Consider the following 22546-nt stretch of genomic DNA (forward strand, 5'->3'; position numbering starts at 1 on the left):
CCGGGCGCTGGGCTCGGGCGGGCGGCTGGGCCGCGGGGAGCGGGGAGCGGGCCGGGCCGTGAGGGGCGCGGGGCCGCGGGCGGGGGGCGGCTCCTTCCCGTCCCCCCCGCGGTGCGGAGCGGGGCAGGTAGCGGGCGGCGGCGGCCGCCGGTCCTCCCCCTGCGGGGGGCTCGCTGCCCCCTCCCCCTTGCCTTTCTCTCCCGCTTTAAAGGAGAGGTTGGGGGGATTTGCGGGAGGCACGGCGGCGGTGATGTCAGCCCGAGCCTAAAATAGAGAGGGATAGACTGCAAATCCACGGCGCGGAGGCTAAAGCCTTCCAATCCAGCCTCAGCCAGCACCATGCCGCTGTGAAGTCACCCCGGCTCTCCCACACTCACGCACACGCTCACACCCACCGCGGCCGGAGCACCCCGCCCGGCCCCCGCCAGGTGCCCGCAGCCCCTCGCCCCGCCGGCCTCTGCTGGGCGGCCCCGGGGCGCGGAGCCGGGGCGCGGAGCCCCCCTCGGCGGGCGGGCGGCGGCGGGGCGGGGGATCCCCGCCCGGCGGATCCCCGAGGATTACAAGGAGCCGCTCGCCCCGTCCCGGACGCTGCCGAGGGCCGCCCGGAGGGAGCGCAGCGCCCGCTGCCCGGAGCCGTCCCGCGGGGCGCTGAGGAGCCGGGGGCTGCCGGGACCATGGCGTCGGCGGACGGGTGAGGGGGCCCCGGGTCTGCTGGGGGGGAAAGGGGGGCGAGAGGGTTCCCGAGCCGTGCCCCGGTACCGGCTTCGTGCGGTCTGCTTCGTGCCTCGGCCTGCCCCGCCCGGCCCCGCAGCGAGGAGCGGGCGAACCGAGGGAGGGGGGTGGGGGTGGGGGGGGGGAAAGAAAGGGGTTTCAGCCACGAGCCGCTGGGAAGGTTTTGTTTTCCTTCCCGTCGCTTCTTTACTTAACCCCTGGAGGGCACGTCAGGCTCGAAGCACCTGCTGGAAAGCTGCCTGCGGGGAGAGCAGTACGGTTAAATCAGAGAGGGGAGCCGCCTCCTGAAATAATAACAGCAGTAACAATAACCTATACTGCAAAATGACATGGGGAGCTGCCCCCCCCTGCCCGCCTCTTAAAAAGGCAACAAGCAAATCCAACTTCTGGAGGAGTTTTGCAATTTTGCAGGTTTGTGCCAAACGCAGCGCTAGCGAGGGAAGTGCCGGGAAGGGCGAAGGGTTACACAAGAGGCTTTGAGGCAAGCCAGCCCGGTCCCAGTCCCGCCACGTCCCCCTGAAGGAGACCTGTCCCCTGCCCTGTCCCCCCTGAAGGAGACCTGTCCCCTGCCCCTGGAGGGACGGCGAGGATCAGCTGCTCCCGTGGGGCCGGGGGCTTGCTTCTTTGCAGACTGGCTGGCAGCGTGCAAGAAAAGAAAAGGTTTCCTTGATCTCTGCTTGCCCTCGTCTAATAGTAGCTGGCATTAGGCTGCGCGTGGTGTGAGCCTCCCCTTTATCCCTGGCTGTTGTCAGGTTGTATCAGCGTGATCTGCTCTGGATGGGACTCTCTGAGGACAGAGTGCGAAAGGAAGCTCTGTTGATACTGCTGCTGCGTCTTGGGCCGGGAGACTTGCTGAGCTGCTTTAAATAACCTAGCACATGGCCGGGGGGGTGTGCACACAGGTGTGTGCACGTCACTGGGACCGCAAAAGGACCCACGGACAGTTGGCCTGGGCTGAGGGGAAGGCTAGGAAGTGTTCGCTTCGGTTGCTTTAGGAAAAAGACAGTCCCCAAGGCTGACAGAGGGCAGGTCCATGGGGCTCTTCTACCTCATAGAGTCACTGACTCGCTGTTTTGTCTTGCTGTCGCTAGGAATCTCTACTCCAGATTTGTACATTCCTCTACTGGTAGCTGCTCAGCAGTTTAATCTGCCCTGTAGCATTCCCTTTAACAATGAAATCACCCAGCTAGATACTGTCAACAAATGCTTGGAGCCACAGGGAAGAGGCTCGGAGATGCAGGAAACCACCTGCGCCCGTATGGTCGCAGCTCCGTGTCCTCTGTTCCTTCTGTTTCCTCGGACTGCCCCGACTTCTGCTCTCCTCGGAGTGCTCTGCTTACTTAGAGTCACAGAGTCCTTAAGGTTGGAAAAGACCTCCAAGATCATCTGGTCCAACTGTAAAAAAAATAAATTATTAGAGCACTGCTCAGGCACAGAGGGCCTCCTTTCCTTCCATACGGAGGTGATCCAGGTGCAGAAGGGCTGGATCAGGGACCACAGCAGTTAGCCAGGATGATGTCCTTTACCTCCTACCGTAACGGAGCATTTTGCTTTCCACCGTGAGGGTCATAACTCTCAGTTAGTGCTGACTTGAGACTTCTGCTACAAGTGTTTAGAAATACTGCTTGCACATAAAGCATTCCCCTTCCCGAACAGGGAGGTGTAGGGGTGTCCGCCTGTCTCAGGCTGCTGGGGCAAGGGGAGATCTGCTGTGCAAGGCTTTAATCGGAAGAGACGTGATGAGAGGTGGCTGCAGCACAGGGATTTGTCCACTCCAGGGGGCCTAGATCTGTGCAGAAAGAGGGGCGCTTTTCTGAGAAGCCACCTGAGCAGGTGGGCTATAAAGCATGTAAGTGCCACACACAGAAGGGCTTTGATAGAAGTTTGGTTTTGTTTTCCATATTGGACGGAGCTAAATTGTCAGGGTGAGAAGAGAGAAAGTTTAGGCTTTGCTTTCAATCTTTTTAGGAAACTCACCTAGACAAAGACAAGCTGAAACTGCTTATTTGCTGTGTTTCTACTGATGCTCAGTGATAGCTGAGGTAGGTGTGGAAAACAAGCGGAGTGGAAAGCATTTCAGTTGTCGGTCCCGTTTTGCCACTGAGAACCTCTTCCAAAACTGAACTGCCGTCTTTCCCTCCCCTCAGGTAAGAAGCTGAGGAGAGGGATCAGCTTCACACTCTGGCATAAAGGTCAGCAAACCCGAGCACTGTAAGGATCAACAGGGAAAACGAATTCTGGACCAGGCAGACTTTGTTCAAGAAAGGCTTTCCGCGTGCACCAGCACAGGGGAAGAAAGACAGGTAGCAGAAAGCACCCGCTGCTGCCAGCAGAGCAGTGTCTGAGGCACACGCAGGTACATGGAGAAACTCCTGCTTGGAGGTGGGGACGGACTGCCTGCACTCCAGTTTAATGTCTGGTGGCTCTTGTGATGTTCAGATAGACACGGTAGTTGAGGTTTGTAGTATACAAAGTCATCATTTTGTCGTGATATGTGAAAATGAGCAACCAAGGTCATTTTCACAGCGTGCAGTCTCTCCTTTAACAGGCAAGTTTACATAAAATCTCCAAACTGGGGGTGTCAGGAGTATGATAAGGTATTTGGCAAAAAAATAAGGACCCCAGGTATACACAGAGGAAGAAAAAACTCTATTATGTTGTTAAAAATAGTCTTAGAGCCAGGATTTGCTACAAAAGCTTTCCTTGTCTGCACCCTTCCAGTCTTTTTTTTTTTTTTTTTTTTTCTTCCAATGTTTAAGTTGGGTAAAGTGATCCATGTATGGAAATTTGCTGCCCAAAACTTTCTGTTCCAAGAAAGGAAACTGTGGACAACAGAAAATTTCAATCAGTTTAAAATGAAAAAAAGGAAATGTCCCCCATGCAGCATGGCAGAATCAGACCCAGGTGGTCCCTGTGTCCACCGTGCTACGGTTTCAGCTACTGCAGCTTCCGCAGGCTGAAGAATACACTGGCTGGTATCTTGACTGTCAAGTCTTCTTTTCACAAAATCCCCCGATTCCGATCTCATTACCAAGGTGGATTTTTGGTGCTTAGCTGGTGCTGGAAACTGACAATAGTGAGTCTGGGAAGGAAGAGCTGGAAGCAGTTATCAATGTACTGCTCGGGGTTGCTTGTTTTTATGCTCTCCATCTAAAACTCTTCTGCTGGCTGTGACTGCAGAAAGGATGCTCACAGATGTGGCCTTCTGGTCTGTGCCAGGGTCGCCTGTCCCGAGTCCTTAGCATGGTTCAGAGACCCAGCGACATCAGGTCACGCCTGGGGTGTCTGGCATAGTGCTCAGTATGTGCTACGTTGAACCTATGGAGACTGACTTTCTGCTTTAAGATGGTAGAGCATTTAAGCCTTTCTTTTGCTTTTACAGGGTCTGAGGGGACCTAAAGGTTAGATGAGATTGCCTCTGACCCAGTTGGTTCCCATGCTTGTCTCCAGACCCTTGAGCAAAGGCCTGAACGCCTTGCCTCGCCCGGGTTTGTTGTGGCTCTCATTGCTCTCTCCAGTGTTACTGCTTCAAAAGGGAAATAATGCAATGCTTTGCTGCAGTTTTTTAAATTACACCTGTGTATCTAGAGAGAGGTTTTAAATCTTAAATAAGCCAGTGACTTTGTAACTCAGATATTAAACCTGGAGTGTTCAAATTACTTGGTTTTTACCTCCTTGAGTGATGCTCTTTTAATACTCTCAAAACCCAGTGACACGTTTGTATTTTGCGTGCTTTCAAAGCGTGGGAGTTCCAGGTGTGAAGTTTGGGTTTGGATCAGCTCCTTTAAGAATGCAGCCACTAGGAGACACTGTCACTGCATCTAGAGCAGAAGTTGAGGAGAGGCAGAGCAGGTGTCCGAGCGCTGGAGCTCAGCCCTCTGCGCGCAGGTAGCGCACCCCCGGCTCCCAGCCAGCCTGGGCCAGCTGGGATGCCACCGCCGCGTTTTGGAGAGGGCAATGATACAGATGTGGCCTCTTCCACTGCAGTAGGTCTAAGTGCCCCCAAACAGTCCCCGGGGCGGGTTGGCATAAATAGCAGAGATGCTACCTTTATGGGCATGTGGGGCACAGGTACCCGGCAAGCGTGTGTCTGCGTGTGTATGCGCCTCGCTACTAAGCAAATCCGGTGAAGTGGAACAACATGCTGAAACATCGGGATGTTTGGAAATACAGAAGTGTCTGGGTAATTGCTTAGCATTGTGATCTGATTAGTGCAATAGTTGTAATAGCTTCACAATTTCATGTACACTTCATACAAGTGGTGTTTATGTTACACGGATTGGCATGGGGGCAGAGCTCCCATTCCGTCTGGAGGAGCAAATACGCTGCATGTCAGCTACAGAGATCCCTGTCTTTGTTTGCCGTTATTGTTACCTCAGCTAACAGACAAACAGCAGACCAGCTGTGGGCTTTTCTTCCTCTCCCAGCCCGACTACTCCTACATTCCTCTACAGATGCTCTCCCTTTATCCCAGGTTTCACTGCCTCTGAAGTTGCAGTTCCACAGGCAGAAATAGAATCTGTCTGCGCTACCTGATCACAAAGCAACGTGAATTTGGTCCAGATCAGGGAGGGGCATATGATCTGAGTTCTCTAAAATTAGCCACAGTATATTGCATGAAACTTACAAAGGTTTTTCACTAGCTGTGGAAAGATGATTGTTAGTCATTTCAAGATAAAGTTAACATGGGAGGCATAAATAGTAAGTACCTTACCCAGCATCAAGCCCTGTGGATGTGAGTTAACCTGTCAACAGTTTTTGAACAAATTTGATCCTTAAGAATGAATTTATTACGCTGGATTAGTGTTTTAGTCATGTGGCTGTAGTGGTTTTGGATCTTGGAGTAGAAGCCCTAAAGCCATTTGCTGCATCGTCAAGACAAAGCCCAAAAGGGAGATTGCCAACATATATTATACACCTAGCCTGGGGACAATGAGACACACCTTAGTGAGTCAGAAGAACTAGTGGGTCTTCAGGATCTGCCACAATATGTACACAAGCACACCCACAGATTTCTTGTCATCTGAAGTTTTACTCTGTAATTTACCCACAAAACTCCTCTAAATGGAAACTTGGTGAAATGTGCTGGCACAAATGTTTAGATACTTCAGAGGATGAAATCCTCCAAGTGCTCTCCCTGTTATTTTTAAGCAGATTTTGAACAGTACCAACTCAGGATGGAGATATTTTACCCTATAGTCTCTCAGACATTTTGTGGGACAGATGGAGTGGATGTAGCCTATTAATTAGACATATCAGCTGTGGCTCTGACCTCATTTCGCTGTTGTCGATTGCAAATCTCTCATCGATATTGATGAAATAGAATGAGGCTCTGTAGAAGATAACACACGTTCCTTAAAATTAATCTGATGACATGATAGTTCTCGTGACCCCAACCTTCAGTTTGGCCTTGAGCTATACTTTCAAAAAGAAGTCATCATCTAGACATTAACCCAGTTTTTGTAGGAACCCAGACACTTATGTAAAGGCACAAATATTGAAATGCTTCTTAAGAAGTCTATAGTGCTTATTCATTCTAAATTTTTTGAAAAAAAAAAAAAAAAGCACATTAGGGAATTGGATTAGATAATCAAAGGCTGTATAGATACCTGCTCCTTAAAAAAATGGATAAAGTTTCAACAGTCTTGGCTTACCGTAGTGTTTCATGAAATGAATAAATACGTGCACACACCCTTGCCATGAACATATGCTAAGATGTTTATGTACAACACCCTAAGAATTCACCTGATGAAGCAGTTCTGTATTTATATACTAACAAGTTACTGCATTTAATTTTGTTCTTGTTCTTGGCATTTCCCCTTGATCTACAGTCTGTCCTAACCAAGAATACTGACAACTAAATCTGTGAGCAGTATTTAAAGGGTCAGATTTTTTCAGTTAAAAAACTACTGTCGTAAAACCTCTGTTCTGCTCCCCCTGCATAGATATCCGTTCCTTCCAGTCGTGACCTTGACCAGCAGTCACTGAATGCCTACATTCAGTAGGTAGGGAAAGCCCACCTGGAAAGTCTGATATGTTGTGAAGTGCCATTACTGGAAATAGCCACCTCAGCATTCCTGACAATCAGAGATTTTAAGATCACATTGGAGACCTCAGATTTTTCAGTGCCTGCTTTCCCAATTTGACATTGATAGTGCTAGTTTTGATCCATGAATCATCTGTTCCTTGGCTTAAGTTGTGAAATAATGTACTTTATAGCTTATACTTCATGACATAGATAATAAAGGATAATAATAAAGGACATTTTTAGAAGACATAAAATAGCTAGTACTGCTTTTGTTTCTTCTTCTGGCATGCACAGGCATTCAAGTTTCAACAACTTCCTTAGTTGGACCACGCAGGAGGAAGTGAGAATATAAAGCTGATCAGTAAAACGAGTGCTTTTGTAAGAGGTGAGGCATGGACAAAGTAAGTGCATAGGCGGTAGGAGCAAACGCTGTTCCCTCAAAAGTGCAAATACTGCTTTTAAACCACCGTGCCCAATGCATTGATAATCTTTCAATGGGGCCTCAAATATGTTTGGGTGTGAACCTGCCAGGATTTCCCACATTGCTCAGGTCAGGTTACTGCGGTGCGTATGTGTGAGGGCCAAGCCTGTGGGGTCTCCAAACGACGGTTGTTTTTACCTCAAGCAACAATTTGAAGAAAGCTCCGGGTAAAGCCTTTTGGGTAGCGTAGGGTGGCGTCATTAGGGTGCAGCCGGTCACGTTGTGCAGGAGCCCTTCCCAGTCTGCAGGCTGCCCCCCTGTCAGAAGGTGCGCAGGAACCCCGGGCTGTCAGTCGAGGGCACCTTGTGAAGAGCACCGACCCTCTGTGCGAGCCCCCCACGCTTTGTGGGAGGCGCAGGTCCGGCCCCGTTGGGCATGTGCTGGGTCTTTCCCGGCACACGCAGCGGTGCGAACGCCGAGGCTGGGTACAGGAGGAGCGCGGAGAGAAGGCGCAGCGCTAGCAAGTGCGCCTTCATCTTTGGTGCCTTCTCATTTAATGCTTTCTCATTTTCCGTGAGATTTAATTCCCTTCCCCGGCCCGATGTGTTGCAATACCTGCTATTTAGAACAATTAAGTATATGAGTTCTTAAAAACACTGGATGGGTCTGTCAAATCCATCATCTCTGCTATTGTCCATCTGCTAATGAAAACTCCGCTTTTGCCAAGTCAGTACAGTATCTGACACTTTTAGCCTCCAGCCCTTTAAGTTAAAATGCTGTTTCTACAGGCATGAGAGCAATAAAAATGAGTGTGCTTTTATATATTTAATCCTACTTCTATATTAATTTCAAAACCTCTCAGTGTACTTAAAGCTTTAAGACAATTAGCTGCAGTATATGTCTCAGTGCTTGGGAAAGATAACAGACTAGGTTCAAAGATCATATTTTATAATTTTTATATAGAATATATTTGATCTTGTATTAAGCAATTCCAAATTGGGGACCCTTAAAAGGAAGGTCAAAAAAAGAACCAAAGCATAAAAGCATTAAGAAACACTCCTGCTAATTACAGGCGTCCTTAGGAGAACAGTGGGAAATTCATGAAAATGCAGTAGTTCAGGTTCACTGAAATACCCAAGAAATCAAATTCATTGTAGTGTTTTAAAGAAAAGAAGGTGGAGAAGGAATTTAAAAATTAAAAGTGTTTAATTTTTACTTTTCAAATACAAATGCTCAGTTTCAGCTTTTGAAATGTTCGAGCTTTCAAAATTTCTATTTCACACCTATTTTCCAGTTGGAAAAAATGGAATAAAAACAGGAAGACTAAAACGAAATGGTGGGAGACTCCAGTACAAAGGAAAACACACCACTGTATATTAAGGAAACATTTTGGGTTGACCAAAACAATATTTGCACTCTTTTTTTTTTTTTTCTTTTTTTTCTTTTCTTTTAAATTTTCACGGACAAACTCAAAACATATGCTGTTAAGTGTGACTGCAACTGATCTTTTCCTTTATATATATATATAAATATAACCACCAAGTCAAAAATCAATTTTTCCAGGCTGCTTTCTTCTCTGTACCCTTTCTTACTATTTTTTCAACATGAGTAAAACAGTGGTTTATTACTTTAGGCACTTAAATTTATATATGTATAGAGTTGTGTGTTTATTTTATGCTTCATCACTCCATTTCAGATACCATCTCCTTTCTGCAAGATTTTTATTTAACAGACTTTGCTGCTGTTTCTGTCATATTGATGTGCTTCGATTCCACCTCTTGCATACATTTCCACAGCAACTTTTGACTTTCTCTTTTACCGTTAGAATTTGGGCTAATTCCTATACTTTCATCCATTTCTGTTGTCATTCTTTTATTTTTAGTCCTTCATGCATTCTGTTTTGTCTTTTTTAATAATACTTCTCTGTGCTGGTCAGTAGCCACTGAAGGTTCACCTAAGTTCCCTGTGAAGGCAGCCAGCTGAGGAGAAGTTTGGCCAGGTCTCGGTGCTTCAGTACTATTCTGTTTAGTTTGGAGTGAAAGGTTCCTTTTTCTCTGGCAGCATACAAAGGTATATCTGATTCTGGCTTCAGCTGGTTCACTGGTTTTGCTTCCAAAATTGCCAGGACGTTTTGAACCTTTAATGTGTCAATCGCATGTTAGTGTATTTGCGGTGCTGATTTTCACAGCTGCGGGTTTGCAGCGTTGGTTGTTGATGCTGGTAGCCGCAATGCAGGTAACCAGCACAGGGGCTGCCTGCTTTGACCTGCTTGTCTCTGCTGGGTGGGCAGGATGCAGCTTTCGTTACCGAAGTCAGGGTCCTGGAGCACCATCCAGGAACCCATCTTTTTCTACTTACATCTGTACATCTGTCCCAGGGAAGACCAGTAAGCAGGTCTAAGGGGAGCGATAAGTACATCACCTGCTAGTTCACATTTCTGTGTGAATCAGGTTAGTCTCTCTTAGCCCTGCTGAAAAAGCTGTGCTTCTTCAAACCTGCAAGTGACTGCACCTCTGATTTATCTGTGGCCCCCTCAAGACATACCATGTGGCTTCCAGGCCCATGGGCTTTGTCTCCCCTGAGGCAGGAACCCCTGGTGTTTGCCTTTCCAACCACTCATTGCACGTTTCTCCTGTAATTCACTTTGGATCTTAGAGATTTGCTCTCTCATGAGGACTGCAACAGAGATCACAGGTAAACAAGTCATGCGCATGGCTTAGCTTCTGACGTACTACCACCGTTGGCAGGGGGTGTCTGGCACATGCTGCATGTGAACTTGTTCATTCCTACTCCCGTGGGAGAGTCTTTGCGCAAGTGGTTCTCATGCAGCACCCTCCTAGAGATGTTGACTGTTGCCTCAGGTACATCTTTCCAACCTGGAGGAGCAACACTATCGGGGAACAGTTTTGATACTGAAGGTGGTGTAACTGCATTAGCCCAGCACTGTATCCAGGCTAATGACTGCCTCTTAGCCAGGCTAATTAGCTTGAGTGCGGCAGAGAGCTAGTATTGATGTCCTGGGCTAGCACGGAGGAAGACATGGTTACCTTTCATGCCCTAGGTCAGGTCCATAACAGGCCTGAAAGCCTGTTTCTCAACAGGCTTCTTAGTCAAGGAAGAAAGGTCGACATTCTGTCCTCACAAGTATGAAAATTACGGCCAGCTCTTGTGATTATTCACTACCAGCCATCTAAGACTGGTTTCCTTAATCTATAAAAATGCCAGCACATATGTAACACTTATCTGGGAATATCAGAGTGTATTGGAGGGTCTCCAGAGCTCCTTTCCAACCTTATCTATTCTGCATTTCTGTATACTGCAAATAAACAGCATACAGCTGTCTCCATGCAGTGCCTTCCTATCAGTTCTTGGATGTGGCCGTGATGCCATAGACTGCTGGCACACCATCCCATACTCTGTACACTACTTCCATGTCCCTGAGCTTTCATGAGATTGGCTATGCCTACATGAATAAGTAGTTCAGCCCAACAGGAACAGTTGGTCCTGGTTAAGTCCACACTAGGGTGGTTAGTGTGTGGAGTGCCGCTGGTGTGCTACCAGAGTGCATTTCCTGGTGTAACTGCACCCAGACCCAATTCAGTGCATCTGCCCCAGCACAGTTCTGCGATGCGAGCCACAGTGCAGTAGGTGGGAACCATCAGGAAATTCACTCCAGAAGCTCACTCCTAGTTCAGACTAAATTGCTAGTGTAGGTTTGCCCTTAGCTGGTTACTGAGACGCCTCAGGTAAGTGCTCCCTGCTGGGCAAGTTGCTGGTGGCCTCCTGTGACCTGCTGGGTGCACACATAGAATCATAAAATACAATCACCAAATCATTAAGGTTGGAAAAGATCTTCATGATCATCTGGTCTAACCATCCCCCTACTACCAATCTTGCCCACTAGACCATGTCCCTATGCACCAGGTCCAACCTTTCCTTGAACACCCCCAGGGACGGTGACGCCACCACTTCCCTGGGCAACCTGTTCCAATGCCTGACTGCTCTTTCTGAGAAGAAATGTCTCCTCATTTCCAACCTAAACCTCCCCTGGCTCAACTTGAGGCCATTTCTTCTTGTCCTATCACTAGTTATCTGTGAGAAGAGGCTGACCCCCAGCTCCTCACCTCTTCCTTTCAGTAGTCGTAGAGAGCACTTAGGTCTCCCCTGAGCCTCCTCTTCTCCAGACTAAACAACCCCAGTTCCCTCAGCTGCTCCTCACAGGGCTTGTGCTCCAGGCTTTGTAGCCCTTCTCGGGCCATGCTCCATGGCCTCGGTGTCCTTGTACTGAGAGGCCACCGTGCGTGCAGGCAGCGCTGCCACTGCTGTGGCCATGGCACTGAGCCACCGCTGTGGCCTGTGGAGATGCTGGGGTACGTGAGCCGCCCCTGAGCAGCACGTGGAGCACAGGCTGCGGCCAGGCATGGCCCACGGTCTGTTGCAGATGTGGTGTCCTCTGCCAGGTCACGGCAAGAGTGCTGAGGGCTCCAGGTCCCTTCCAGTGGCAGAAGCACAGCCTTCCGAGTTTACTACGGTCGTAGTATGCTTCGCTCGAGGCAGAAAGCAGTCTCTTTAATTAAGCATCTGCCCCCTTAGCCGTGTAAGAACTGCTCTTCCTATAGCAGCAGAGAAAAGGTTTGTCTCTACAAGTACACGTGGATAAAACACATGGCACTCGCACCCAGGCGTGCATATGGGAACTAATTAACACCTGGCTGCTATTTATATCGCAGCTATCTAGGACAGGAAGCGAAAAACAAGTCCGAGTCCCTCGCCCGCCATTTTAGGGGACGTAAGGCGGGCGGTGGCGCTGCCCCACGGCGGAAGGCGGCCGGGGTCATTCCCCCTCCGGGCTCCTGACCGACACCAGAGCACCTCGGCCCTCGGGGGCTGAGCTTAAACCCTGGGGGATGAGGGGCCGCCCCCAGCTCCCCCGCGGCCGGGCCGGGTGTTCCGGAGCCGCACGGCCGCGTCCCGACAGGGGGCGGCCGAGGGCAGCGCTGGCGGCCGGGGGGGCCGGGCGAGGCTGTGCGGCGGGCGCTGTGCCCGGACCCGGTGCCCCCCGGAGACCCACCCGCTGCCCTCCCGTCAGGCGCCCGTGTCCCATCCCCTCGGGAGCTGCCGGCCTCCTGCAGGTTGCTGGATCCTGCCAGGGCCCCCTCGTGCTCTGCAACCTTTTTGTATATAAAAAAGCCACCATTCTGCCTCTGATTTTTAACCACGTTTACCAGTTAACCACGCTTTGACCTCTCAGTGAGAGTAGGAGTAAGGTGGAGCCTGAAACCAACTCGGTTTGTAGGTGTTAGCCTATTCACCAGCCTACAGAGAAACGCTTCTGATTAGAACAGCAGTGGGGTTAGTTCATCTGGATGTGCTGTCTATATCAGGAGAAAAGAATGCATTTTCCTGTCACAAGGGAATGGCTAGGATGTAGTCATAGAAAGCCTTGAATGCCAAGATCTTTATTCCTATGCATTTTGAGCTTCAGGCTGCCCCCAGAACGTCTTGTGGAGCCAGCATATGTAGCCCATAACAGTAAAAATATGAGGAACAATAATATTACGTCAGTGAGATTTTCCCCTGTGTCTGTAGCACTTGATCCAGATTTCATATGCTTTGATCTGTATGACTGATTTTCCAAAGCACACCGCTGTATATCATGCTCTTCAGCCTGTGCATGAAACTGGTTCATTCACAGACTCCTAGACAAATTGGTGTAATGACAGTGTGTGACCAAACATAGAAAGTCATTGTTTGAAAGCTGGTCAGGAGCTGATGACAGGGACCAGTCAGAATGGGATGTGAATTGGTCAGGCACAGCAAACGGGAGCTACAAGAGCAACTAAGCCAGGAGGTCAGACTCAGCCTCGAGTCTGGGGGCTGGAAAGGAGGGGGACAAATTAATTCCCATCTTGTACCTGCGTGTTCATGCTTTGCAATTACCCTGGGGTCAGCAGTGACGATGTATCATCCTCCAAGTGAAGTATTTCCGTAATTTTAGACACCATAAGGAAATCATGGTAGCTGTCATATGCTGTTTCTTCATTATTTTGAAGGGGTAGAGAAAGGAAAGGGAAGGAGGATTTTAACTTCCACCCAGTTTCCCTGCTATTTATACGCAAGAAAAAGGATAGTTTTGGCATCCTCTCTTCTCACCCGTGGCATATCGAGAGTGGCCACAAGGAGGTGGTGTTTTTCCAAGCCGTGTATTAGTAATCCTGTGGTACCAGAATGCCTAAGAGGCGCCTTTTGGGGCTAAAATATGTACTGAAAGATAAATGTCTTCTAATTTATCTTCTTGTCTAAACAGAGGAATCAGAGACAGCTTGGAAATAATGCGTTCTCATCTTTATAGATGGAGAACCAAGGTATGCTCGCTGTCACGTAGGATCTATGACTGGACAGAACTCAGTTAAGTTGTCCTGTCTCTGTAGCCAGTCAGGTAACACAAAACTCTCTATTTTCCCCACTTTTCATCCCAGGTGAAGTTGGTTGTCCCTTTGCTGCCTGACCAGAGCAGAAGGAGGCCAGATGAGGGGTTGAATTTACTTTGTGTGGACCTGCAGTGGCTTCCTCGTTCTTGCAAAAAGAAAATACTGGGTTGTTTTCAGATTTATTGAATTGCTTGAGAAAGCTTAGGTTCCACTTTTGCTTTCTCTCTTTCTCTCTCTCTTTTATTTTTTATTTTTATTTTTTTTCCATGAAGCTTAAAATATCTGAAAACCTGACAACAACTTATTTATTTTTATAGTCAGACCACGTTTCTCAGAACTTCTGTTTCTGGCACTGTTGTGGAACAGATGCATTTATTAACAGTGGCTGATTTGTAAAATTAGGCTTTTAGGCACCAGAAAATGCATACCTGAAGGAGAGATAGGACATTGCCCAGTGACAGGAAATAGACCAGTGCCAGCTGTGCACCGAAGGCCGGAATGGAAAGATCCTTCTTGGCAGATGACCAGCATATCACTATTCACAAACCTGCCACTCACTGTTTGTTTTATGGACTCCTACAAAAGAATACTCAGGAAATGGAAAGTCACAACCTGTCTGAATCCTGTGGTTTCTTTAACACTTTTGGGTGTAATGAGTCATGTTTCTCATGGTTCTTCCTCATGCATTTTCTCTCTTGACATAACTTCAGATTCTGCCTAGCAGGACAGAATAGCAGGAGACAGGAAAAAAAATGAGTCTACTGGTTGAATAAGCAATTAGGTAAGCAAGATAACATCCCAGTAGTCCATTTTTTTCATGACAAAACACAAAAGAAGAATGGAATAGTGTGTTTTCTTGACATCCATAAACAATTGTTGAGTTGAGGGTGTTCCATGTTTAAAGAATACATTCACACATCTGATGAGCCAGGGAAGACATTTTTACATATAGACACATACGCTAGGAAATACATGCTAACACGCAGTCACTCGTATGTCCAAGTGGTGAAGTTGCCATCTGTCTCTAGGACATAACTGACAAACATGGCATAATTTTAAATTGCCCTATTTGATTTACTGCAAAACACTAAAGCAGAGGTGGCACAGCTATCATTTGGTTTGTGGGTAGTTAGAAAAATTACTGTAAATGCCCACTATAAAAGCAATTATGGTAAGTTAACTTGGCTGTTTTGTTGGATAATACTAATTCTGATTTCATATAAAAAATCCACATCAAAAAAATCAACCAACAGCTCAGCAGAAGACCATGACCAATGACTTCCCCAGCAGGGAGAGAGGCCCCTTGTTCTCATTGTTCCACGCTGGTCACAGCAGTTACTGCTTTGGATTTCTATCTAGATTCCATATCAGTGACACCACTGAAATATGTTCCAATGGCTTTCAGATCAATGCACGAGTCTATGTGCTATATGAAGATCTTAGAGCAATGTGTAAGTTTTGTTTAAAACACATCCTTCCAGGTCAGTGGAATCATACGTTAGGTGTTTTCATGTGGGAACATGAAAAATTAGAAGTTAACGCTTCACGGTCTACTTCCTATTTGCCCCTAGTGACATCCACCTAAGTAACACTTCTGTTAAGTGCTTTTTTTTTTTTTTTTTTCCCCATTTATTTTGTATTCTCTGGTCCACATCCCAAGTGGAAATTTTCTACACCTTCTTCAGTGCCAGTATGGATGAAGCTCATACTGGAGACCCTAGATGCTCTGCTCCTTGACAGTCCCTGGCAGGCTCAGGAAGCAGTCTCTCTCTTGCGAGCGTGCATCTTCTCAGCATCTGTGAGTGCAGAGAGCCACATTCTTGTGGGCTGCAGTCTTCATATGCAGTGTCCCACAGGTTTGTCCGTACAGAAGTCTCACATGCATTCTAGTGTACCTTAAACCTGACAATTTTTCACTATCATTTTTTTGAACAGACCAAAGTAGGATTTAACAGTTCTGCCTACCCACTCTATCCTGTTTGGACTATAAATCTCTGCTGATAAACAGTGGAAATAATCTCAGATTTTCTCACCACATTTTTTATTCAGTCCAGTGGCAATGGTTAGTCAGGTGAACAAGAATCTGACTTGATAGCTGTTGGGATTCATTCATGATCTGATTTTTTGTTGTAAAGGAAGCAGGGGAAAGATGTGCATTGGAGGATTTTCACAGCACTGTACAAATACTTTTTTAATAGGTGAAAGGTAGGTATTTTGCCCATTTGTCACTTTTTTAATGCTTACTCATTGCACGAATGAATTCAAGTTAATTACAAAAGAATGTGAGGAAGGTGGTACAGCTTTAATTGCAGCTTTCCTGGCCAACTATGCATAGCTTGTTTGGGTTTGTCAGTACAGACTGTCCCTTCTATTTGCCCATATTCTAACAAGTGTTTCTCCTCAGTTAAAATAAAGGAAATCTTTATTTCAGGCTTAGTCTTTTCTCAGTGCGATTGTTACCTCTGTGGCTGACAGCATCGACAGTGGAGTGTGTTGGTCTTTGCCTGAGTGTGGACTTCCATGGGATACGTGATATGCCTCATGCATTCATCCTGGTGCTTTGCTAGATTTTCTGTTGCTCTGAAAGTCTTTATTTGGGAGTCCTTTGCAGCTACTCACAAACATGCTTACACTTGGTCTGGAAATGTATGGGCCTGCTTTCTGTGAAGCAAGATATTTAGCTAATTGGCAGTGTGCTAGCTACTCTGTTCATTCCTCCTGCAGGTAGACTTGCCCCAAAGCAAACGTGGGGTACCTGCCTCTACCTTGAAAGCATAGAATAGGCAGCACGGTGTATATTCGTAACTTTGCCTGCACCACAGTAGGTTCCCAGAGTTGGAAAGGTTTTGCTGTCCTAAAAGTCACATCTTTTTCTATCCACCACATTTTTTGCAAGCTTCCTTTTCTGTGGCCGTGCTGTGAGTCCTACCACCTGGCCAAGCCAGGAGATGGGGTTGAAGAATTGACTTTGCCTCTGCTCCTTGCTGACTACCAGTTGGTAGCACACCAGGCACTCTGCAAGTTTGAGCCTGGCAGCTAATAAAACCGCTGGATTTTATGCTCAAAACAAATTTGACTCATGGTTACTTATCTTAGAAATGTAATTCAGCTGTGTCAGAGCAACAGGCCTTTGCTTGTTGCAGGCTTTGCCTTGTTCCCTCTGTGGTGTAACCTCATGCTGTGGGTGTGAGTGAAGCAGGATGGGAGCCTGGAGCTGCTTCCCCCCGGCCGTGGGACACTCGTGGACACAAGTGGCATGTGATGGCATGGACACAATAGCAGGAAGAGCTCACAAACACTCGTGTGAAGTGCAGACAAATTCCCGGTTCTCCCATCTTAAGGCCTTTTGTTGGCAGCGAGCGCTGCCACCCCGTAATAAGTCACTGCAAGGACGCAACAGGGCTGCATGGGAGGGTGTAATTAGCACTAAATAAAGATGGCTTGGGAAAACCTAAGCAAGCCAAGTAGACACTTCCCTAATGAGGCTGTCAGGGAAGTGCTCACAGATGGTAAGTTTTATGAAATGCCATAAATAGGCTAATGAAACTGTTTAAGAATACACTGACAATGCCATTTCCAAGCAGCAGTCGTGGAGTCACATTTTTTCCTGCCATAGAAAAATACAAATCTGGAATTCAATTCTGCCAGCGGATGGACAGCAAAGATGTGCTGTGTTAAAAAAATAGAATTCACAACACTCGGTTCTGCTTCGTAATACACATCATGACATACTTTTAACCTTACAGCTGTGATTTTCTTCTGGGGCTCCCCAAAGCGGAAGAGAAAGGGAGTGGTGGTTCATATCATCAAAAACAGCTAATAACATTTTTTAAAGAAGTAGAAAAGTATCCATCTCTGCTCCTCCCTGAGCATTTGCTTAATGCTGCTCTATCTGGCTTTGGAGTAATGTACTGGAAAAACTCAGATGGGGGACATGCAGGTGGACACTTGAGCTACAGAAAGAGCCGGGCTTGGTTGGAAATGGATTTAGGAGAACTGTAATGTCGTTACTGCCTTTTCATATGGCTTGGCTCAAGATGCAGATGTTGCTGGTGTGCTCTGGGCTGGAGGGATGCAAGGCAGCTCCGGTCCAGGGGATCTATGTGCGTGCAGTATCAGTGAGCTAGCACACCTTGTCTGTCAGCTGTGTATGGGATTGTGCTAACCCTGCTGGTCAGCCCAAGCAGAGGGAGTTTGTTTCTGCATGCTGTGTGCCATTCAGGCATGGGAAGTCAGTGCCATGGTGCGTCAGCCAGGCTGCAGGCTGACCCCAAAGTCACTTCCCTGGATAAGCAGGAAGAGCACAGTTATTGCAGGGCTGGGATCTGAGCTCCACCACGTCTCCAGGCAAGAACCTGAACTGAATGACCAGCCCTCCAACAGCACCCTTTCTCAAGGGAAATAAAACCCTTTGTTGAGAATTAGATACAGTTCTTAATACCATTCTTACTGTGCTGTTAATGTGGACACTCCTGTTCCAGCATGACATAAAAGAATAGAATGAACTTTGTCACCTCTTAACCTCTTCTCACTGCCACCTTACTCAGAGCTCATCCCAAATACGTGCATACCGAGCATCTCTTTCCCTCTTCATTTGCCTTTCAGAGCTTAGTCATATGTAGTTTCTCTGAAATTATTTTTCCTTTCCTTTGTTTTTAATCTGAACCATAATTAGTGATGGTTTTACTTCATATTAGCATGCTCTTTGCCTACTGTAGGTCAGAGTGAACTCCGTGCTGATGAAGGGAGCTGAAAGAGCAGCCCAGAACAGATTTCAGTCGGTTTTTGTCCATGGGTAGGAAGGCCTCAGCGCCGCCTCAGTATGGCCTTGCAGAGGCCTCCCAACACCCACCCACACATCTGTGTGTGCTTGAAAAATCTCATCCCGTCTCTTGCAGGGAGCGAATCCTGTCCCAGCAGGCAATTTATCCTCTGGCTTCTCCCCGCTGAGTCTACCACAAGTAATGTGTTCGTGGTTTGTGGGCCTGCTCCCTAGGAACCGACATCACTTGCTCCACATCCATCACAGGGCTGCCGTTAGCGGTTGCGCCTCTGGTCACAGCCGAGCCGGGCTGGCCGGGGTCCAGAGGTGAGCCCAGCTCCCCTCCCCTGGGCATCCTGCAACACCAACACCCTCTGCTACGTAAAACTCGCTCTGCCTCTCCCAAAATAAAACTCCCTGTGGTATTACACAGTGCTGTTGCTACATCCGTCATGCAGGAGTGGCCCTGCTGGGCAAGCAAGGCTGCATACATGTGTGCAGCTCACGCAACGGTGAATTATGTGTTGCTAATAATAATCACGGCTTCGTGCTGGTAAAAAACAGCCCAAGCTCCAAGACCCTCCTTCTGAAGTCACCTGTGTATCTGACACCGCTCCTCCGGACTTACTTGGAGCTGAAGGAGCCGTGCAGAAATGTGGTGTGGACTTTCATGGCCAGAGGGCGCAGACCAGGGCCGATACAACGCTGTTGATGGCAGCTGTGTGTGTGCATGGGCACACAAAACCAGAGGTCTGTTAGGGCAAACAGATCCCCTTATAGTATGGCCAACTATTCCCCAGTGCAGCGAGAAAGAAAATGGAAATGAAAAATATTTATTGTGACTTCCCCTCAGCCAGGAGACCTTGCAGACAGTGAGCTATATTTTCTGCTCGTGTTCGCTGGTCATCACTCTGCTGACTTCAGTGCGGGTCTGTCAATTTGCATCAGCAGAGGTTTGACCTTCCACTTGCCTGAAATTTACAGGGACAATACATCGTTCAGTCAGTCGCAGACTGCGTGTTTTATGGGGCAGCCATCACCTTTCATGTAGACACATCTACCCTTTGTCAAGACACGCATCGTTTGTGTTCAAAGAAGCCCAAGTATGTTTTTATGAATAGAGATCTTAGGCATTGCTATGGCAACCTAATGCTGTCGTTCAGGAGTAAATTATTAATGCTTTTCAGCAGCAGAAAATTGAAAATCCTATTCCTTATGGCTGTGCACCGTGGTATCGTGTTTTATTATGAAAATACTGCAGGACTTCTGTAGCTCTGGGAGTTCACAGTGCAATATGTAAGCCAGAAGATTTTTTTCCTTTTCTTTATATATTTTTCCTGGAGCTTTGTCATCTACTCTCAAGCTTTAAGCAGCTCTAGCAGTTCATTTAACCATTAACTGACAGGCACAATAGGTTGTGTTTAAAGGGGAATCTTTTCCTCTGAGCTTCAAAATTGGAATCCCAAACTCACTTGTTATAAATTTTATATAGAAAAGGCCTCCTGACATTTAATATATTACTATTTTAAATTAGAATCTGGGTGGTAGCTATAAAAGTCAAAACTGAGGAAAAAAATGTGTATGTTGCTTGCTATTTTTTCCGTACAGCTTTTCTCTACAGAAATAGCATGGTTGTAAAAATATTGCGGAAGATTTTAAGGTTTTTTATGCATTCAGTAATCAACAAACTTTTTTTCCAACTAATGCACAATTAAGGAAAGAGTGGTGTGTTTAATTTTCTAAGAAAATGATAGCTAAATTGATGAGCTGTGAAGTTCCGGTTCTGCTCTTTTTTATTAAGAATTTTAGTGAAGGATTTCCTTGCTTGGATACTCCCCCAAAATATATTTCAAATATTTTCTTTTGCAAAATTTCTTGGAAGTTCTTCCTAGGGTGTAGTATGAAAAGCGCCATGAGGATAAGAGGGCAGATCGCATGGAAATGAAACACGCTGGTGGCATGACTTGAGGGCAGACCCTTGTCCAACATTAATATCAAGAGCAATGTGTACTTCTCTGTGTTAATATTGCCAAAGATGGCAGCTATTCTGGTAAGGGTCAGACAACTCCTTCAGGCTTACAAAACCGGTTAACAGGTTGTTTACTTTTTGAAAGGGTTCTGAGTAACTGCTCTTGTAGGATCTTACATTACTGCTTTGAAACTACTTAAAATATGGTCCTCCTTATCACACTTCTCATGAACGTTCAATTAGTTTTCTTAACAAATACGCTACGGAGGAAATCTGGTAGACGTAGTTATTCTCGAAAATACTGGAGAAATGTGATCCTACACTCATTTGCTGAAATAACTAGATACTCAAGTGGGTATCAGTCACGTCACAGATTCTCCCACCTCGAGGTAATGTGTCTCCAAACTGGGCTGTCCCAGCTAGGCGAGTGTCTGTGTTAGCTCTGGAAACGGAGCTATGCGAGTCTTTCACTGGGCTGCTGTTTCTGGCTGGAGACAGTCTTTTCTTTCAAAAATCGGTAACTGGAGTACGGTGCTGTGTGTATCTCCACCTTCGTTCATTGGGAGTAGGGACTTGTGACTTTGGGATGAATTCAGAGCTTGCTGTGGTGTAGTCAGTGGGGGTCTCCTCCTTCCAACCCCAACTCTCCCTGCTGGGATGGCTGGTATACCCAGGTGTTAACTGCATGCTGATAATAGTTATCTTTATTAATGCTGATTTTTCCACTGCTCTTCTCATCCTCTCTTCACACTCCAGCTAGGCTTTGATATGCAGGATTGAGGCCAAAGGCAGGTTTTGTGTGCAGGGTTTGAAATACAAAGCTGATGGTCTAGGGCAGGTACTATAACCTCATTAGCCAAGCAGACATGAGCTGCATCTGCCTGGCTGTCCATCACAGGCCCTTAATGAGTCCTTGGGAAAAAAGATAAAACCAGGAAATCAGAGCTGTAAGCTGCCTTGCTTTGCTGAGACACCTGGCAGGTGCATTTATCATTTCTGGGAAAAGCAATAAAATGAAGAGTAGGCAGCTTTTTTTTTTTTTTTTTTTTTTAAATTATTAGTATTATTTTTTTTTTACCAGCTGTTCCAGCTCAGATCATGCTTCTGTGCAGCTTTGTAGAAGTAAATGTGTGATCCCATTTCAGAGGGAATGGTGGACTTCAATCAGTCAGAGAAGCTGGGAGCAGGTCGGGCCAAGCAACTGACCTCAGATGAGTGGCAGCACAGCAGGCTTCTTGGGGAAACTTGAAGTTCAAAGCACTGATTCTTGCTTTCTGTCAGGTTTTTGTTAGAAGAAAGTTTTCTGTACTAGGCCACTGTAACCAGAGGGAAAATCACAGCCAGCCTTTACTTTTATTGCCATGGGAAGGAGAAGCAGTGATTTTGGGTGAAATTGTAAGGAAGTTGCACGTGTGTGTGTGAGGACATTCTTCTGCTGGGCACTGAGCTGAGGTGCACTGCTGCTGCTTGAGTTAACTGTTGGTATCATCAAGAAAAGAAGGAAATTAATTTGCTTGGTCCTCATGAGATATAATTAGGAATATTCAGATGAAAATAAACAAGGGGAAAATGAGCTTGAATTTACTGAAAAAATCCAAATGTATGCATGTATTTATGCATTAATGGCAAGATTCATTAGACTACTGCACAGATTCTCAGGGGAAGTAATGGAAGATAAATTCCTTAAAACTTTAATGAGCAGACTGGACAAATCACTCCAGTTTATCACCAGGCACACAGCCTGCTTTATCTGGGGAGTGCCCAGATGACCTACTAGATACCTGGTTTTGAGCTTTCTTGGAGAGGAGAGAGGTCCAAAGGCACTAATGGAAATAAAAAACACCCAGCCCTCCTTTTTCTACAGGGGGATCCTGTTGTGCTCTGGTTTTGAAAGCTTCCACCAGGTTCTTTCTGGACATGCTTTTCTCCCATCTTCATCACTGTGCGTTCTGCACCACAGTCCAAAAGCCGCCTTTTAGCAGGAAAGGAAATATCCCTTCCCTGTGCAGAGTGCAGTCAATGGTAAGTCTGTGTACTACAGCCAAGGAGTGATCCTGAAATGGAATCCACTGAAAACATCCAGACAGCAGGGATGAAATGAAGAGGCTGGGCCTGTGGGGAGTGCACGGGGCTATAATGTTAGCAGGGGGATTGTGCTTGGCAGATGTTTTAGCTATTCAGAAAGCTTGGGTAGAATCATGAA

General features: G+C 46.8%; 1 protein-coding gene across 2 annotated transcripts in view; it reads left to right on the forward strand.

Moving 5' to 3' along the window:
• The first annotated feature begins 206 nt into the window (after nucleotides 1-206).
• The window catches only part of SLC1A2 (solute carrier family 1 member 2), an 86549-nt gene continuing 64209 nt past the window's right edge, over nucleotides 207-22546 (forward strand). For both annotated transcript variants that reach the window (XM_035329146.1, XM_035329145.1), the window contains exon 1: nucleotides 207-691. In XM_035329146.1, the coding sequence (XP_035185037.1) occupies nucleotides 675-691 (17 nt within the window). In that variant the 5' untranslated portion in view covers nucleotides 207-674. The remainder of the gene's footprint in view (nucleotides 692-22546) is intronic.

Source organism: Oxyura jamaicensis, chromosome 5 (assembly GCF_011077185.1).
Source record: "Oxyura jamaicensis isolate SHBP4307 breed ruddy duck chromosome 5, BPBGC_Ojam_1.0, whole genome shotgun sequence".
Classification (NCBI taxonomy): Eukaryota; Metazoa; Chordata; class Aves; order Anseriformes; family Anatidae; genus Oxyura; species Oxyura jamaicensis.